Source organism: Theobroma cacao, chromosome 2 (assembly GCF_000208745.1).
Source record: "Theobroma cacao cultivar B97-61/B2 chromosome 2, Criollo_cocoa_genome_V2, whole genome shotgun sequence".
In the NCBI taxonomy this organism is placed as follows: Eukaryota; Viridiplantae; Streptophyta; class Magnoliopsida; order Malvales; family Malvaceae; genus Theobroma; species Theobroma cacao.
This window is the reverse complement of record NC_030851.1, coordinates 32179186-32199516: the sequence shown is the minus strand read 5'-3', so window position 1 is coordinate 32199516 and position 20331 is coordinate 32179186. Positions and strand designations below refer to the sequence as shown.

Genomic DNA, 20331 nt, shown 5'->3' with positions numbered 1-20331 from the left:
TAGCATATATCTTATCATATCCAAAATGTTATATCATCGACAACTGCCATAAAACCATTAGCAAAAATGCACCCAGGCTTTACATAATACATCTGTTTGATGTTTTGATAACTTGGGTCCTCACACATGCTTAATAACTCAAAATAACTAACCTTGTTTGGGTCAAATGTCAAGTCCTCCACTAAACCATTAACATACTTGAGGATCTTCCCCACCACAACTAAAGCATCATTGTATTGAAACCCTATGATGCATAATTGATAAGCCATTCTATTCAAAATATAAGAAAATGTCACGATTAGACAATTTTTTTACATGAACCATTTTTTTAACATGGCTTGTAGCAAGTTCTTGGTACATGCCATTACTGGTTATCATAAAGAAGCTTCACGCCATTTACAAAATTTATTACAAGCCATGTAAAAAATTTGTTCAATTGTAACCTTATTGGTAGCAATTATTAAAGATATAAAATTAAAATGAAAATGCAAGCCATACCTAACTATTTTTGGTTTAGCAAACGGAGATAAGATGATGGTGACGACAACCTATAAATAGGAGATGCTTGATAAGTTGACGGCTACAGATGCCTAACTGAACTATTAGACAAGGGAGAAGGAAAATGATAGGAGATGAAAGAGGCAAATTTTGGGTAATTTGGGTCGATGGTGGGAAAACTAAAATAGTGGAAAAACGAAATGGTGTGAAATATACTTTCAATTAATTGAAAAAAGGTGTAGACCCAAATGACATCACTTTCTCAGCATTGATCAACTTCGATTGATTGTTATTGCAAGGCTGGAAATATAGGGTAGCATGTTGTTATTTCTCATGTTGTAAACATGTTGTTACATGCCATGTTAATTGTAAATGATGTAAGTGTAGCTTGTAACAACACAATTTTACGCATGACGTGTAATAACACTATATATTTACTCATGGCATGAAAAACCAATATTATTTTATTTTCTGCATGGCATGCAACAATAAATGCCTTGTAATTATTACTACTAAGCCATGGAGTGTAGCAATAATGGCACTTTAAGCAATAGTGTTTAATAATTAACAGTTCAACTCTGTTAAGGAAGACAGAGTTGTTATGCGCACCTTTTCATTTATGCACAATGAGTTTGACACCTTTTTACTTTTTCCACCATTTCATTTTTTTCCTCCATAGAACATTGTTGTTTGCCAAAAATCCAATTCACCTACCACGTAAGAGGCAAAATTCCTAGTTAGGGTCTACTTCATGCACATGTACTACACGTGCTAAACACCTCTTACTTAAGCCCTTAATTATAAGCAACTGAAAAACATTTGGTCCTTAATTGTTACAATTAAAACGTTTGGTCCTTAATTGAAAAAGTGTCCAAACTTTTAACCCTAAATTGAGCATTTAGTCTTTTTTTTTTTTTAATTTTGGTGGTATAAAAAGTAAAAAAAAAAAAAAGAAGAAGAAAAACCAACAAAAAAGTGATTTTATCTATGTTTTATGACTAGTGCTGTTAATATTCTCAAATATGGTAGCTATGTACATATGTTGGGTGCGTAAAAATTCTCGCTAATAAGATGTTGCCAAGATGAGATCTAATTGATTACATATCTTGGGTTGATTCTTAGAAGACATAATGAAAATAATTTTGCATCTATGTCTTTGACTCCATCTTTGCAACGAGGGCAGCACATGGAGACAAAGAGAGGAAACAATTAAGAATTAGAAAAACGAAATTTTTCTTCAGCTTTCTTTTTCAAACAGAATAGTGAAATTCCAAGAGCTGAACAAACATGATCACTCCTCTTTGTTGCTTACATCAATCTTTCTCAATTAAATCTAAGGTCATACGCCTTGATCCCATCAGGTCCAAAAATCCCAAAATGCTTCTCACACTCGTCTCCACCCTTCCCATTCTCATCAAAAAGATCAAACAAGTAAACCTCCATGCCTACCCCAGGCCTCTTTGGTGTCCCAACATTACTCACCACTCTTCTCACCACATTCTCATTGAAAGCCAATGCATTTTCCGCACTCGCCGCCACACCTCCGCCCTTAGGCCACCCTGTCTCTGAGACGACCACCGGCACTTCCGCAAACCCTTCTTTCTCAATTGCGTAGAGAAATGCATCAATGCTTGCCTCGAAAAGATTGCCATACATCAACATACCGTCTTGAACCACGTTTTGGCTTCTAAATAACGCATAGTCCAATGATACATGCTTCAAACTGCTTATGTAGCTGAAGTATGGATACACATTGACCATGAAGGGTGACTTGGTCTCATACAAGAATCTTAGCAAAGGAAGCAAAACAGATCGAATAGAAGGATCAAATGTTCCGAGAGATGGAGGGTATGAAATGGAGAGCACAGATGCTGCTTGGGGTGAGGATAGCTTGATGGTGCTATCAAGGTTTAGTGTTTGAAGAGCTTGGTAAAGATTAACGATGGCGGGTACTACATAGGGAGCGTAGAAAGGATCTTTGAGGAAGACCTCATTTCCAACTGCAATATATCGTATTTGGCTCGGGAAAATATGAGCGAGTATGTTGGTTTGGAGCCATTGGAGTGCAAAGATAGGGGTGCCTGAGGCAAGGGAAGGGAGCATTTCATTAGGGACACCAATCATGAGATTGATTCCAGTTCCTGAGAAGGACTGTAAAGTAACTGGATCAGCGTCAAAGATTCGGACATCCGAAATGCCGTTGGATTTGAGAATGTTGATCACTTCAGAGGTTGCTGGGAGGTTGTTGGCCACATGGCCATAGCAGATTCCAAGTGTTGCTGCAACTGCAATAAAAGCAACTAAAACTTCAGGAATTAACATAAAATCATGAGATTCCAATTCTTATATTTTCATCCTGAATTGAGCTATACTTTGATAAATCTAAATAGCAAGATCTTTAGAGATTGGCACCTGCTTCAGATGGTAGAAGCAAGAAGACTGAAAATAGAACTAGAAAACCCTGAATTCTCATTGTTGTCAGCAGTGCTTTGAAATTTGGATCCTGGAATACAAGGCTGAACGACTTTAAATTTTGATGGACACATCGAAAAATCATGCTAGTGTGTGACAGGTAATTATGAATGCATACCAGGTTTAAGGTAGGTTTAATTTTGGTTTGAAAGGCTTCATGTGCTTTCCATTTTCTATTATTTCAGTTCTATCTGCTAAGCCGTTGCAGGTATTCTCTGTTACTGCATTCGTTGCCTTGTCAGGTTCCTCAAATTGGATCTACCATGGCTCTGCATCTTGAACAGAATTTGACATGCAGTATTCAACGATTTGTTGTTCACCCTGTTGGGCTGACTCCTAAATGGGCTGCTCAACAAGAACACTAACGTCTATCTGGAAGTGAAGCCCATCAGTAATCAATTGATTAATTTATTCCAAAAATTAAAGAAGGTCATTTAGTTCGAATTTGTTAATCTGCTCATTGATATTTCATGATTTACTGTCTAGTTTTCCATTTAATTTAAGCCTACAAATAGTTACAACAAAAAATTTTGCCAATATCCTCCCACCACCTGCTTGCCTGAGTCCCAATTTCGCACTGTGTTCACCAAGAGGCTTTTTATGTACCCTTTTTACACCTTACATACTCAAGTCTTCCCCTTGAAGGAAACTCAGATACTATATAAGAACAACTCACATGGCAAACCAAAAAAAAAAAAAAGAAGCATTACCATCAGTCTCAGAACCTTTCATATTTGAATATTTGAGTCAATAGTAAATCATGTATCTGTTACCCAATAAATTGAGTTCCATCTTCCTTCTCCAAAGAAAAAAAGAAACCCTTTCATTATTTGCGATGTTGCTGTTACCTAACAGTATCATAAAAATGATCTGCTTGCACAAAGCACGTGGCAAGACCATATTTGAACACAAATTTTGAGGTCTCCAAAGTGCAATTCTAATAAGTGCATTATAATTAAATTACACGATTGCTCTAATCATCAAAAGACACAGAATCAAAGTGTGTCCATTCTGGCAGAATCCTTTCTTTTGTTAAAGAAAAAGGAATAAAGACGGTAATCAATCAAAGGCACCCCATTGAGCAGATAAAATCGTACATGGGATAACGTTGCTGGACTAGTTTTACTCAAATCCCTATGTTGAACCCCATACTGCTTTATCTTTCCAGAATTGCTGCAAAGCCCACAACTTTGACCACTGACCTAAATATCTAAGCCTGATTTCAACAAAGATTATAAAACTTGTCCCACCATGATTAATCTGATGATAAGATCTCATCTTCAAAAGGAAGATTTTAAAAATACCTTACTTATTTAACACAAATTCATTTGTTAGGTTATTATCCCGTTTCTTAATTTTCAAAAACATCAAGAGCTTAAAGACAATTTTTAAACACCCAAAAGTCAAAAGTTATACTAATATCTATGCAAATGAGATTTCTTTTGCAAAAAGAGTGTGTAGGAACCATCCTTTTAGGGAGATATACTTACGTGAACAATTTTGGGTATTGCGAAGTGCAAAGATGAATGGTTAAAGCGTTATGGGGGCTACTATGCATGACTTGCACCGGAAATCGACCCAAGCCAATGATTAATGAATAAACAAACGCTGCAGTGCTTTGTTGGGAACTTGAGATTGTGCCTGTCCGAAGGCAGCCAAAATCTTACTTTCTCTCTTTACGAAGTAAGTGCAGGTGCCGCTTCTTCACCAGTAATTAAAGGACAACGGAATATCTTTAGTTGTCTCTTTAATAAAGAAAGTTCCTCCTTTATTGAATAGAAAACAACCAAATACTACTTGGAAGTCTTGAAAACCAATCCTACAAAACCTCTTGTCACAGGGAAATGTTCTTCCTTGTTTTGAGAGTTTTCTCCAAAGCTTCGCTTTGTCTGCACTAAAAGAACAAGAAGCTGCAGACTCGTACTAAATCCTAACCCTTTTCATTCGCTACCAAAATCTCACGTTAAAATTTAAGTCCCTCCATCTCCTCATCTCGTATAGCAAAAAAAAGCACAGGCTTAAGAATGTCGACTCAAACACAGCAGCCTGAAACACAACAACCCGTTGTAGTTTACCCAAATACCGTGTCAGGACAAGCGCCGCCATCTCATTCTCACTCGAATGGATCGTTTGGAACAGTTTTTATTGTGCTGGCAGTAATCGTTGTTATATCAGCTATAGCTTGCTTTCTTGGAAGACTCTGTAACCGGCGCATGAGCCAAACAAAACCCTCCAAGCGAAACCAAAACCATACCATCCGCCCTAAAGAAAGGGACATAGAGTTCGGGTTGGATGGGAGGAATCCTGCTGCCAAACCACCTGGCCATGGTGATCCCAGCAAAGGGTTCAAAATGCCCGGAAATGGAGATCCCAGAGGGTTCAGAATTCCTGAACATGGGGATCCTAGAGGAATAAGAATGCCAGGAAATGGGGATCCCGCAGGATTTAGAATGCCTGGAAATGGGGATCCCACGGGATTCAGAATGCCTGGACATGGGGACATCAAAGGTGAAACTAAGCCTATAGATGATGGAGAGCTTAAGGCCAGCGCATGATACAGGGCACAGAATGAAGAGGTTCCAGGCTTGTGGCACTTTATTTATCTTCTTTTCTTTTCCTTTTTTATTTTTCAAATTTTCAACCTTATGTAGTTTCTTATTTTTATGATCTTGCACATGTATTTATTTGCTTATATTGATCTTATAAGATCGCAGGGATTAGGGGAAAATATCATGATCCAACGAATAATAACAAAGAAAAGGTCTCTAACAGATTTTCACCATCAAATTCCGCATCAATCAACTATTTTCTTGAATTAAAGGTTTTGCAGCATACGACAGTAAAAAAGAAAAGAAAAAGCAAAACCATTGTTTTAATTCTTTGTACTAGAACAAAACAGCAATTTTCAATCACCAAACGAGATGATGAATATGGAAAGTACACCACATATATAGAATCCGTACAGTCTGATACAAAATGTGAAACGAAATTTGAAGCGGCCAATATTTGGGCTGTGCAAAATTAACGATTTAAGCAGTTTGGTGTTAAAAAATTTGAAAATAAAAAAATTGAACTTTTTTATAAAAAAAATCAAATGGAAACTGATTTTATTAGAAAATCCGAATTGATAAAAAATTGAACCATTTCAATTGATTTCCTCAAAATCGAGTTAGATTTTATATATGTATATATATATGTAACATCTGAAAGGATCGTGTATGCAAGGTAACTTAAAAAAATAAATTAAACATTCAACAACTTTCTCAACCAAATTCAGCAACATCTTTTAAAAACAATCAACTTAAAAAAAGGTAATTTTTTAAGAGAAAATAAGGATTATTAAAAGATAATATATATATATATATATATATATATATATATATATATGGGGCATAATATCTAAAAGAAACCCTTAAACTATTTAAGAAAATTTAAATAAACTCTTAGAATTTTATTGCATTCAATTAAGTCTTTGTACTTTTATTTGAACAAAATAAGTCTTTGTAATTTTTATTTTGAGTCAAACAAACCTTTATGATTAATTATCAAAATACCATTTGTCATTTTATACGGCATAACACTGATTGAACACAATAAAATGATAGTTAGTCAATTATTAGTCATAAGGGCTTATTTGATCTAGTATAAAAGTATAGGGACTTGATTGAAGATAATAAAAGAATAAAAATTTATTTAATTTTTTTAAATAATTGAAGAACTTATTTGAGCATTATGCCATATATATGTATGTATGTATAATAATTTTAAAAAATATTATTTATTATTTGATTTTTCAATTGAAAAATTTACGTACAAAAAGGTGAATCGAATAGACATAAAAATCAAACATTAAAAACTAAAATCACAGTTGATCATTTTAATCAAATCGAATTGATTGGATTCAATTTGATTCGATCAATTTTTTTGATTCAAGGTCTTTTAGCTCACCTCTAGGCAATACCATTTTATTTAAGTAGAAGCTGATGACAACACGTTACCATCAGGTTATATACATTGGTTTAGATCTTTAATTAGACAAAAATTTGTGAACATTGAAGGTTATGTATAAAGAGACACGGATAAGTTTAATAACTAAAACAACACAAAGATTTTTAATTTTCTGAAAAACAGGAATCTTTTATCTATTGAAAAATTAATGCCTGGTACAACAAAGAGTGGCTATCACAATACAATTTGTATTTTTTAAAAAAAAAAATTAAACAAGGAGAGAAATTGTTGCTTTAATATTTCCTCCCTTTCCTTTTATTTTCAATTTAATATATATATATATATATAATCTGAATTTCCTATTTTCTTCTCAAATAAAATCTATCTGGGAAAAAATACATTTCAGTATTGATTGATTTTAACAAGAAAGCAAAAAGTTGTAATCATGGAAATAACAAAAATATGGTAATATTTTGTTCCCTGACTTGGGTCTGTAGAAACGTCCAGATCCAGCAAAGCGACAAGCTAGCATTCTTATTTGGACAATGCAAAGGCCGAGTTGAAGCCCAAACTATTTTTTTTTTGTGTGGTCAAACAACCTCTTTTCTTAAGCCCCAAGCTAAGCTCTAGTTCAAGTTGCTTAACTCGAAAACCTCTGCTAATCCATTTTTTCAAACATAAATAAATTTATTAATGATGGCTCAAGCAAAACTGTGGCTGGATCCTTTTGTTGTAGCTTCTTCAAGCCCAAGGGTGGAAAAGGAAGGAAAGAAAAGAAAGTTGTCTGCCTTTTTGACGTCGCTCTTTGCAAGCTGTTGAGGTTCAGCCTCTCATGAGTGTACAGTTTTGGAAAAGCAGGGCCTACAAAGTAAAACTAAAACCGTGACACATATTCTCTGTTTTGTTTTACCCACGCGCCATTATATGGATAATAGAGGTACACCAATAGTTAAAAAGATTATTATGGAGATATATTTTGGAGGCAATAGAACAGTAAATTGTAACTTAAAATAAGAGAATTGGTATGCCCAATTGCCACGAGGAAAGTTAGTAGATCTAAACTACTTCAAGAATCAAGGGAGAGTGGGAAAATGAATGGTGTATATATATTTTGTTGTGCCAAAAATATACTACTCCTAATGTCTAATGGTAGTGAATAATAGTGATGGGTTTATACAGTTACGGGTAGCTGTCACAAGGAATTTTGAACCATTCGATGGTTGTTTCAAAGATGGATGATTCTGGTAGTCAATAAAGAAAACACTGCCTCTGCAGGCATCAAATTCCTCTCTATCACAGATTTGGTACCCGATTGAGATGATACTCTTTTAGTAACCCAATTCAAATGGAAAAACATAAAAAAGTTGGTTACCTTTGTCGTGTACTACGATAGTCATGAGCTCTAAATGGATTTTTCCCCAAGTCTCTTGACTCTTGTTATATATAGGGAGACAGAAAAAGCCAGCTAGAATAATTTCTTGGTTCTTCTGAGAGGAGGAGACAATGAGGGGTTTTGAGAGAGCAATGGAGTGGCTTAGACCATTTGTGGATAGTAAGGCATGGGATTTCTGCATTGTCTGAAAATTGGGTGATGACCCTTTTAGGTACTTTCAAGTTTCAACTTACCTGTTTCATTACTACTACCCACCCACTATAACCAATATCTTCATTCTTTTTTCTTTTGGTTCATTTAAACTCAAATGAAGCTTTTTTTTTTCCTTTCTTTTTTTGATGTAGGTTTATTGAATGGAAGGATTGTTGCTGTAATGGTTGTGGTTAATGTCAAAGTTGAAAGAGAAGAATTGTAGCACTCAGGTCCCCTATGCAAGGATGGTCACTTCTAACATTCCATAAGATCAAAGGCTTGCGAAGCTCTTTCTTGTTTTCCTTTCTTCATGTCCCTCTATGCTGGGTACACCACTCCTCTCTGTTTCATTTCCTTTTGGAGGATACAAGATAGCGAGAAACATATTGATTTGTGACAGTGAAATCAGGATTCATGGAGAGGTGGCTATGTCAAATCAACTAAAATGGGTTAACCATGCCAATGCCTCTGGCTCACGTTCTTCACATGTGGGTTTTTTTCACTTTCGTCACCTTTTTTTTGGTAATTGAGCAAACAGATGAAATATGAAAACATAAACCTTGGATTTATAGTTTAAGAAAATGCAAGTTTTATCTTGTAGTTCAAGCAGTTTTGGTTTTCTAAAATTGTAAAAGTGGCTAAGTTGTCATGCCTTGGTTAAGAATGTTTCATATACTTCAAGCTCATAATAAAAGGCTAAGATTCTGTTTGTTTAAAAACCCCTTTAATATTTTAGTTTAATCAACTAATTGCCGGAATGTACACAAACGTACGGATTGGCTTCTTGAAATATTGTAGTTTTTTCTTTATATATATAAGGCAATCATGATCCAGGCAACATGGAGTATCTTATTGTCAAAAAATTTTGCTTCACTTGTGTCTATATTTTGATATGATCACTTCGATTTTTACAGGATACAATGGGAACCCAAGTTCTGATCCCGGTTCTTGGTAGTCTTATAGAGCTCTCTATTTCAAAGCATGTAAGATTCTTTGGCCTTTTCAGTTGCCAATATTTTGCAATGTAACTGACATATTTATATATATTATCATCCCATTAATTTCCTTCCAATCTATTGTCTCTTCTGATTGATGAACATATAATTTGTCTTTTTCATCAAATACCTAAAGATCAAAACATCATAGAGTTAGTAACAACTCAATACAATGCACTTTAGCACCAGAAGTCATGACTGCAGATAGTTATGCAAAAGCAAATGTTGACAAATGGTATCTCAAAACATTTGGTAAAGACTTGCATAACTTGCCATTTCCCATTAGCTTGTCAACTTTCATTCCTAGAATACAAGCTATTCCCCTAGTATCGGATTCAAACTCCCAACCTAGCTTGGATGGATCATCCAGTGGTTCCAATCCCTTAATTGAACATCCCCCATTTGCTTTAGGTTCTGCCTATATTTCTCAATATGAGCAACTGAAGCAGTTAATTGGCACATATCATGGAACAAAAAGACTAAGATGCAGCAAAAATGTGTTTGAGCAAGAAGCAGGGTTTATTGTGGATCGTAAAAACAAGACTGTAAAAGACATAATGAGAACTACCAAGCAGCTAGAAAAAAAGAATTATCATTCTAAGAATCTTGTGACAGAGAGGAATAGAAGGAAGAAGATAAAAGATGGACTCTTCAAGCTACGAGCTCTAGTCCCTAAGATATCCAAGGTTAGTCACAACTATCAAAAGCTATAATAGCCAAGTTTAATTTTCCGCCTTCTTGTTTGTTATCTATAATGTTTTGGTTGTTCAATATTGTAGATGGATAGAACTACTATTCTTATAGATGTAATCGAATATATAGGAACTTGACTAGAGGAGGAGAAGAAACTCCAAGAAGAGCTTAGGAAAATTGAGGAAGAGGACTGTAAAAAAAGTAATGCAGAACTGAAGTGTGCAAAGTTAGACAGGCTACATAAGGACAACATGTCTGCTGTTACCTCTGGCCTCGCCAAAATGGCAAAAGACAAAGTAGAGGGAATTGAAATTTAACACATATTCTGTTGTTACTTTTGTCACAGTTTCCATGTACTTGTAGTCAATGGGAGCAAAGATCATCAATGAAAGTCTCAACTAACTTCTGTCTTGAATCTTTGTTTAGGTACATGTTGAAGTCAACCAGATCACCAAAAGAGAGTTTTTGATTAAGCTCTGCTATGAGCTCAAGCAAGGTGGGTTTGCAAAGTTGATGGAGGGTATAGATTCTTTGGGACTTCAAGTGATTGATGCCAATGTCACAACATTTAATGGCAAGGTTCTCAATATTTTCAAAGTTGAGGTAAGGCTCACTAGATGGTTGACGTCGATAGAAATAGAGTGCTAATATCTTTTTGGAGGTTTCTTAGGAACAATATGGACTCAATTAGTCCATTTACCTTTGCAAAGAACCAAAGACAGAGTCTGGTAGTGTTACAATAGCATCATATTTGCGAAGGTTGCAAAAATAGAAAATACTAGTATGGTCTTTTTTCATATATTGAACTTCTATATGGAACATGTCCGAAGAACTAGTGATGAGTCATTTTCTTCCTTGGCTTATATTATCTGCTAACACTGTATCTGTATACTTATGCAAGGCAAATGGGGATTTTCAGTCCAGGAAATTGAGAGACTTGTTAACCGACCTAACAAACTAAAAAAATCAAATTCCTGCTTGAAAATGCAGTAAAGGAATATGAAGGTGGAGAGTGAGACGATGTACATTAAAATGGACAGTTCAGCTAAGAAAGTTTAGAAATCGATCCATTCATGCGTGACGTAACTTCACTTCAAGGTGCTCCAACATCATGATTCAAAACCTTTTGGCTGTAAAATCTTAGTGGGTTCCCCCCCTCCCTTTGGTGCTGGTTCTTTTACATGTATTTTTACGAAATTATACAAAAATTTGCTACATGTTTTATGAGATAGTCCAGCAAGGTTCTTTTTCTCTTTTTTGTTTGTTAAATTCTAGATTTTAGATTGGAATCAGAAGCTTCGTGAGATTATTCACTCAAAATTGAAACCATCTCTAGTTAGCACCTATGGTAGGAATTAGTCTTTAAAAGCTTTTCCATATACCCAAATTTATGACTCAAGGGAATTAAAGAAGGTATCAACACTTTTACATACAAACGCTATACACATTTGATTCATTTGAACCAAATGTGTGAATAGCCTAAAGATTTCAACTTTGACTGAAACGACCACCACCATAGTTCCCCGAGGCACCTCTATACTCACCACTAATTGGTTTGAAGGCTTGAGTTTCTGACTCACCACTAGTGAAGTCACCCGAACTATACCGGGACTGCCAATAATTTTGTTGTCCACGTGATACTTTCTTGGAGTCGTATTCTCCACTGTACATGTCAAATTCTGAGCTGTTGTCACCTCCAAGTGCCATCCTCCTAAACTTCTTAATCTCTTGACTGTATTGTCCAGAGTCATAAACTGTGCTCTGACCGAATTTCACCCCATTAGAGAGATCAGACTCTCCCTCGAAGTCCAATGCTCTTGCCACCTACACGATGGTGGACAAGTACACTTCAATGTTTTGACTCTTCATAAAACTACATGGCATGATAAATTGAGGGTAAAAAGGGGAATGGAGGGAAGTTGTAGATCGAATATGTCTTTAGTCCCACTAAGCATGAAATTATGGAAAATCAATAAATGCAGTTTGCTCATAATATTACCAGCACCATGCGAGGCCGCTTTGCCGCAGAATGCCGAACACATGCAGCAGCTGCCTCAATCATCCTAAACATCTCACTCTCTACATAATGCTTTTCAAGCCGTGGATCAACTAATTCACTAAAATCACCAGTTTCAAGGGCATTAATGAGGAGTGGTCTTGCCTGCCAAAATTATATATGATTGCATTTATCAGTTGAAAACCAAGAAAAAGATCATATGGAGACACATAAAGACATCATTTTAGTAGTCCAATACGCTATGGTTTTTCTCTTTCTTTTTGCTATTTCAGGTGAAATTATATACACACACACATACCAGAGACCAGAGTTTACAGCTTTAAAAAGGAAAAAGAAAAAGTTAAATGTCTTATCCATACCCATTCGACCAAACTCTCATCCCCCAAAGGCTGGGTTGGATCAACTGGTTTTCGCCCCGTTATAAGTTCTAGTAGCACAACTCCAAATGAGAAAACGTCTGATTTATCCGTCAGCTTACCACTTGATGCATACTCCGGTGCCAAGTATCTGAAAGGTATGACGGAAGACCAATAAAAGCTTAATTATTCATGCATAATCTTAACTCGATTTTTAGTATAAAAGGTTATAAAATGGATGGATGACAGAGAGACAAAAAGAGAGTTGGAGAAAAACAAAAGAAATCGAACCCCCAAGAAATAGACTCAATTGTTAAAATCATGACCTACCCGAATGTCCCCATGACTCGAGTTGAAACATGGGTCTGAGTAGTGTCATTAAGTTTGGCAAGTCCAAAGTCTGCTACCTGGATTGAAGATATTAACATTTACATTCTAACGCTACCCTTCACAAATAGGAGAAAAAAGTTTTCCGGGTGCATAAGAAAGTGAAAGAAACCTGACACAGGAAATATATAAGATTCACTCGCCTGTACTTCAAAATCATCTTCTAACAAAATGTTTGCTGACTTAATGTCCCTGTGAATAATTTTTGGATGACCTAGAAATGGATCACATGATAAGGAAGGTAAGAAAGAAATCACAAGAACAGAAATTTAACTAGCAGTTGAATTTTTAGAGTAGGGAAAGCAAGAAACAAGTTATCTGACAAGAAGATAATTTATTTAAAAATATATAGAAATTAAAGTTTAGAACATTTTGAAGATTGGAAAAAATTAATTCAAGCTATATATCGCATCAGGCCATTAATTATTTCCCTTGAGGAACCACAAGTCAAAGTCATCAATAAGCGATTCAGAATGGCAAATTAATTAGGCACGATTTTTGGTTCACTTACTGAGTCTAGGTATCAAGTCCATTTAGTTTTAAATTAATATATATGAGCTAATAATTAGCTGTATATATTATGCACTTGGAGACTATGAAACCCAAACTAAAAATGAAAAAAAGTTAAAGCCATGATTACATTGGAGTTGCATACGGTTTGAGAATTAGAAAGGGTAGTGATTCTGAAATGGTAATTTATCCGTATGTTTCTCTGAAATAGAAATGTCCTGAGAAGGAGAGGGTGTCTTATCAAAATGCATGAAGAGATACGTACAGTCTTCATGCAAATATGCCAAACCCTTAGCGGCTCCTACAGCAATCTTGACTCTTTTGGCCCAGTCAAGCACTCGAAGGTTACCTAATGCACAATGAATTCCCAATTTAGAACCTAATATCAGAATTATATATGTATATATGTATATATATACACATATTTGGGATCAGAGGGCAACAAAAGAACCATTTTACCATGTAGATGATGTTCAAGAGTTTTGTTTGGAACAAAGTCATAGATTAGCAATCTCTGGCTTTCAGCAATACAATATCCAACCAAAGAGACCAAATGTCGATGATGAACACGGCTAATAATCTCAACTTCAGCCCGAAATTCTCGCTCCCCTTGTCCACTACCCGCCTTTAACTGCTTAACAGCGACAGCTCTCCCATCTGGTAGCCACCCTTTATAAACACATCCAAACCCACCCTCACCAATAATGTTCTGACGAGAAAATTCGTTGGTCATTTCCACCAACTCTTCATAGGCGAAAAATGTCTTAGAACTAGCAATAATACCCGAATCGGGACCATGGAAATTCTGTCCTCTTTGACTCCCAAAACTGTTTACCAAATTAGAGTGTTGCTGGCCATGAAGTTGAGAATTATAATAGGTGGCATCAACTCGTGAAGAATGTCCAATAAATACATCTGCATAACTAACATTAATGTTAGTAAAACACCAAGGATTAAACTAAAAATCAAACACAGATAGATAATCTACCATTTTACCTGTTGCCACTGAAAAGTTAGCAGGTGGTGGCATGTAATCGGCGTACGGCCTTGGTCGTCTCTTCCTTCTTCTCCTTAGAAAGAAAACCAAGGCAACGAATGCAATGATGAAAACAGCCGCCACTGCCACACCAACCGCTACTTCATAATGAGGGTTTTTCGCCTCTTTGTTTTGACTATCATTAGAGCTTCTTGAATGGGAAGATCCACCGCCTGCGTTAGAGGGAGTCTTGTGTGGGCTTTGTGGAGGAGGAGCTAATGGTTGAGGAGAAAAATTACCAGGTAATGATGATAAAGTAGATCCATTTAATGATGGAGGTGAAAATGCAAATGAAGGTATTGACGTGGAGTTTGGGGGAGGTGGTGATTTTGATGAGGTTCTTGAAAAAGGTGGTGGTGGTGAAGGACTACTGTTAGGAGGATGATCAGAAGAAGAAGAGGGAGGAGATTTTTCTGGTGAAGGTTGTGATGATTCCTTAGAAGGGCTATTGAGAGATGGTGGTGATTGCTGCTTATGAGGGCTAGGAGGTGGTGATTGCTGCTTAGAAGGGCTAGGAGGTGACTGGGATGATGATGATGTTGATGTTGATTGTGGTGGACTTTCCTCTGATGGTGGCGACAACGTACTTTGAAGGGGTGAATCTTTTTCTGGTGGTGATGGGGGTGTTGAGGTTTCAGGTGAATCTGTGTCTGAAGGAGGTGAAAGTGATTGCTCATTTGAATCATCATCGGAAGAAGGTGAAGAGTTTGATGAATTTGGACTTGGAGGGGCTGCTGTTGATGAATCATCGTATCCGGAATCCTCTGAATTCGATGAAGAAGGAGTGCTTTCGTCACCATCAGAGGTTGAGTCGTTTGGTGGAAGAGGAGAGCCTGGTGATTCCTTTTCACTTGTTGAAGAAGAATTCGACGTCTCCTCCGATTCCGACATTCTCCTACCCTTGTAATAATCTCCTCCCTCTATAATCAAATATGTTAAGAAAATCCTACTCAAAATTGTTTTTCCTATTTGTATATGAACTAGAATTCTACAATATTCCTACAGCAACTGAAAAACTATCTTGTTATATGTTCAAATGATTAAACGTAACAAAATGATTCCCTGGATAGAGATATTCAAATCACTAAAATCCTGTCCTATGTTCAGATGTTGGCCTAATGCCAAAGTCTATGTCTCTGTTTCTTATCCTTCCAAATCCCTCTTAATGCCTTTATATTTCCATCAAACTACTTTGCATTACCTAATAAATTAGGTTTAGCGATTTACAATCTGCAGGGTATAATAAAAAAACAGAAGAAGCAGAAACCAAGAGAAAACCCTTTTTCAACACCCAAAACGAAAACCAAAAAACATCAAAAGGAGAAAGAAAAAGAGGGTGAGAAAACTTCTGAAACAAAGATTTTGACAAAAGATGCAAAAGAAACGAGGGGGAAGAGAAAATGAAAGAGAGAATCTACGGAACATCAACCATGTTTTGCTTTACTTTTTTAAGCCAAAACTTTTATATCTTAGTTGTAGGCACAATGGTTTCCCCCTAAGTCCTAACAGCCGCTCTTCTTTTTTTTTAAGATCAATCCTGCTTGAGTTTCGGGTTACCGCGCAATTTAAATGGGCAGCTTGGGTTCTGAAGTGGCCCAGTACCCGCTCTTGTCTTATCTCTTGGTCTTTGAATCTTAACTGTCGCATGTAAAAAGCATATTGACGATTGCAGCCCAAGTCTAAGAATTAAAAGTACTAGTAGTGAAGTCTTAGATTTATGTTTGTCAATGAATGTATTTACAAGAACAACCTCGTCTCAGATTTCTTTCTTGATGTGCGGCGAAGGAATATAAATTATTGAGTAAAGAAAGAAAAACACACGAAAAAGGAAAAACTCATCAAGTAAGAGTTGAAGCCAAAATATAATTGACTTAAATCGGCTTTAATACTTAATGATTCAATTTTCAAAAAGGTAAAGGTTTAAAATCTTTTTATTTGATTCAATGTTTCTTTTCAAGTAAATCAATAAAATCTTTAGTTAACCTGCAAATTGGAATACCCAAAATGATACTAATTCCAAACACACGAAATCGAAATTTCATTATTTTAATCTTTATTCTTTGAATGTTATATGCAATTTAGTCTTTATAAATAACTCCGTCTAAATTGATCTTTAAAGGCATTTGACATGTTAAATAATACTAACGTGAAATTGATATGCTAGATATAAACTTTTTTGATAAAAAAAATTACCACGTGATTTTTCTTTTTCTTTTCTTCTTCTTTTGTCCAAAACTACGCCATTTTGATGATACTATTTAAAACATATTTATTTTTTTTCCCATTTTTTATTCTCTCCTTTTCTGCTCCCTATCTTTCTCTCCCCAAGATCAGTCCCAAACCCAAATTAGAATGGTCACTGCTATCGTTGTGGTCAATCTCTAGTGGTCGAAAATTTAGTAAACACAAAAAAAGAACAAAGAATTCAATCATAAACACAAAAAAAAAGGTACTATTTTCTTTTGCTTTTCCAAAATTTAGTAAAAGTATCCACAGAAAATTTTTAAGATTAACAATAATCATAGTAATACATAAACCCATAACTAGTACTATAGATAGAGTTACAAAAGATCAAATGAGTAACATACAGATACCCCACTATAGACACATGAATTCACTCGCGGCCATGTAAAAACGGACAAGATTATTACAAGCATCTCTCACCCCACTTTCACTTTCTATCTCAACACAGGCAAGAGTTAGCCAACCAAATAAAAGCCAAATTTGGCAAAAATATTCATCTCGACATCATAGACCCACAAGCCATCTTTGTGCTCTTTTATACCAATTGTCCTCTTTAGGCTTCAAAATGAAGACAAAGAAAATTGGACTTGACTTGCTCCCGTATCTCAGTCTCATGGGCGGAGGGAGAGAGGTGGTTAGTTTTATTTTTATTTTTTTTATTTTTATGTGTGTAAAATTTAAAATATATAATTTTATCACTCCAAGTCAATCAAATAAATTGGTTTGGAACAGTGGTAAGTGAGTTCAATCCCTTTTAGGTCCAAAATTTTTTCTTTTCCTGTTTTTCCCTTTTTTTTCCTTTTCCAAATTTTTTCCATTTTTTTTCTTTTCTTCTTCTTTTTCTTGTTTTTTGTCCAAACTAAATAAGTATACTAAACAAAGTGAAAATTTGATGTTATTTTTTCTTTCTACTTTATCTATTTATATTGATGAATCTAAAAATTTATATTTAAATTGTGAATGAAATTTTATGTTACAAATTTACCTAATGTGATAATTTAATATTAATTTTTCAAACTAAATAAGTATTCTAAACAAAGCAAAAATCATATGTTAATTTTTATTTCTACTTTGTTTACTTTTATTAGTGAATCTAAAAACTTATATTTAAATTGTCAATAAAATTTTATGTTATAAATTTAGTTAATGTGAAAATTTAATATTAATTTTTTTTCTATTTTATGTCTATTTATATTGGTGAATCTAAAAATTTATATTTAAATAATTAATGAAATTTTATGTTATAATTTAATTTTATTTCAAAAGTAATTAATTTTTTGATCATAAGCTGAAAATTTTATATTTAAATAATTAATGAAATTTTAAGTTAGGCTTCTTTCTTCTTTTGGTCTTTGGACGGTTCCTTTTGTGAGCATTCTTGTTGTAGTAGCCATGGCCATAAGCTCATAGAAGAGCACCTTACAAACATAAGGAATGTGCACATGCAATACAAAGTTTTGTGGGGTTTTTTTTATTATAAATTTTTGACCATCGGGGGCACAAAAGGGTAGGGTAGATAGAGGAGAACTGGAGAGCAAAAAAAAAGGAAAAATGAAAAAGAAAAAAAAACTAAGTGTGCTTTAAATAATTCCATTAAAACAACGTAGTTTTGGATAATTAAGGAGAAGGAAAAAGAGAAAAAAAAAAACAAAAGCCACTTGGTATTTTTTTTTTAAAAAAAATTTTTATGACATGTCAATGCTACGTTGAGATCATTTAACATGTCAGCGTCACGTCTGCAACTCTAACCATCGATTTTTTTAAAATTTTAGTATTCTAGCAACTGAAAATAATTTACACAATTAAGTTCTATGTTCCCATTGACAGCTAAGAGAAGTTATCTTCTAACACAAAGCAACGGTTTGCTGATTCCACCAAGACACTAATAAAACTACTAATCTACAGCACTGGCAAGTTACAACCAATATACTACAGAGTAATTTCCATTGCTGATCAGATTTGAAACTTGTAAATGTTTCTGAGCAAGCAGTCCTACTGTGACGATTTGGAGCTATTTCACCTTGTTGGGACTCAATAAGTACTTGAGAAGCTGCAATCTCAAAAGAATCAATCCCCAAACAAGGACTTGATGTGGACTTGACTGAATTCATTATATACGTAAATCAACTTCCAAAAATTTAGCAGCTTCAACAACCTGTTAGTCACAAAGCCCATAATGGTTTTCGAACAATATTTGGATTGGAGTTTCTACAAAGGGATTCATCACTGCTTTCCTTAGAATCATCATCTTCATCCCCATATATTACATAGACTAAATTAACGAAATTTTGTGAAATGGGATTAAGTTAAACAAAATGTTATAATACAAAGATCTTCTGTGTATTTTGACCCACAATATTAGCATGGCTAAGGTACGACTAAGAGTGAGCAAATGTGTGAATTGAGTGATTTGTTTCGCCATACTTAAGGACCAAATGGATCAAATATTTTTAGAAAACCGATCAAACATAAAGAAAGACCAATCTAACCAAACATAAAATTGATTTTCTCAATTTGGTTTTGAACCAATGGACCAAAATTTTATCATTTTTTTTCACAAATTATAATATTAAAATTTATTAACTTCATCCATAATTATAAAATATACAAATTTTGTATAAATTAAATATATGTATATATATAATATTCTTCATTAAATATATATAAAATTAATGACACAATTTATATGTTATAATATTTTAATTTTGATATCAAAATTTGTATAAATAATAACTAATTATAAACAATATGTTATAAAAATTAAGATGATAACTAACAAAATTATTAAATGTAATCATGTAAATAAAGTCTATTATAAGTAACAGTGATGCTTATATATAAATTAAATATATGTATATATAGTATATTACTTTATTATCTATAAATGAAATTAATGACAAAATTTATATGTTATAATGTTTTATATCAAAGTTTGTATAAATAATAACTAATTATAAACAATATATTATAAAAACTATATCGACGGATCTCTTCTACTCCCATATGCCCTCGGCTTTAATTATGCCTCGCCAAAGTCTTCATGTCATTTAGACCACATTTTCCCTGCTTTCTTAGTCTCTCGTTTTGCTGTTTCGTTTTTCATGTATTGCTATTTCCAAGCCATGACCCCTTGGCCTTTTTTAGTGCCCTCCTGCCATGGGCAATATTTGCTCAACTTTCATGTATTTGTTTTCTTAGCAATATATATCTATTTTTTTTTCTGAGTAAAAAAAAAGTGTAATCATATAAATAAAGTTTATTATAAATTATAGTAATACTTATAGATAAATTAAATATATATAATGTTTATACAATTATATATATATATATATTCATAACATTTTCTATTATGAAACATTACTACGGTGTAATAATTATAACATATTAATATGTAAGATATTTATTATCATATATTATAATATTAACATATAAATTATATAATTTAAAATATATAACTTGTAATTTCATATTAATATAAATTTATAAATAAATAAATAAATAAAATTAAAATTAATTGCTATGATTATATTTTATATATGTACATATAATAAACTAATATATTTTATATATATTATTAATTAAGTTTACTA

At 34.0% G+C, this 20331-nt stretch overlaps 4 protein-coding genes across 4 annotated transcripts; 2 read left to right on the top strand and 2 right to left on the bottom strand.

The window, feature by feature from the left end:
- Positions 1822–2982, bottom strand: LOC18609473 (glucan endo-1,3-beta-glucosidase). The gene is made up of 2 exons (XM_018115218.1): positions 2911–2982; positions 1822–2783 (listed from the first exon to the last, which is right to left on the bottom strand). The coding sequence occupies exons 1-2, from the start codon at positions 2969–2971 to the stop codon at positions 1822–1824; spliced, it is 1023 nt and encodes a 340-aa protein (XP_017970707.1). The 5' UTR covers positions 2972–2982.
- Positions 4796–5698, top strand: LOC108660743. The gene has a single exon (XM_018115078.1). The coding sequence runs from the start codon at positions 4995–4997 to the stop codon at positions 5523–5525; it is 531 nt and encodes a 176-aa protein (XP_017970567.1). The 5' UTR covers positions 4796–4994; the 3' UTR covers positions 5526–5698.
- On the top strand, positions 8422–11184 carry LOC18609472 (transcription factor bHLH90). The gene is given in 10 exon segments (XM_018114969.1): positions 8422–8522; positions 8656–8689; positions 8691–8830; positions 8904–8991; positions 9418–9486; positions 9625–9673; positions 9676–10184; positions 10278–10487; positions 10618–10793; positions 11100–11184. Coding segments are annotated over 10 exon segments (1461 nt in total).
- On the bottom strand, positions 11529–15599 carry LOC18609471 (proline-rich receptor-like protein kinase PERK12). Its single transcript, XM_018115083.1, has 8 exons — positions 14458–15599; positions 13921–14376; positions 13727–13810; positions 13095–13165; positions 12895–12971; positions 12568–12715; positions 12191–12352; positions 11529–12015 (listed from the first exon to the last, which is right to left on the bottom strand). Exons 1-8 carry the CDS (start codon positions 15386–15388, stop codon positions 11680–11682), a joined length of 2265 nt encoding a protein of 754 aa, XP_017970572.1. The 5' UTR covers positions 15389–15599; the 3' UTR covers positions 11529–11679.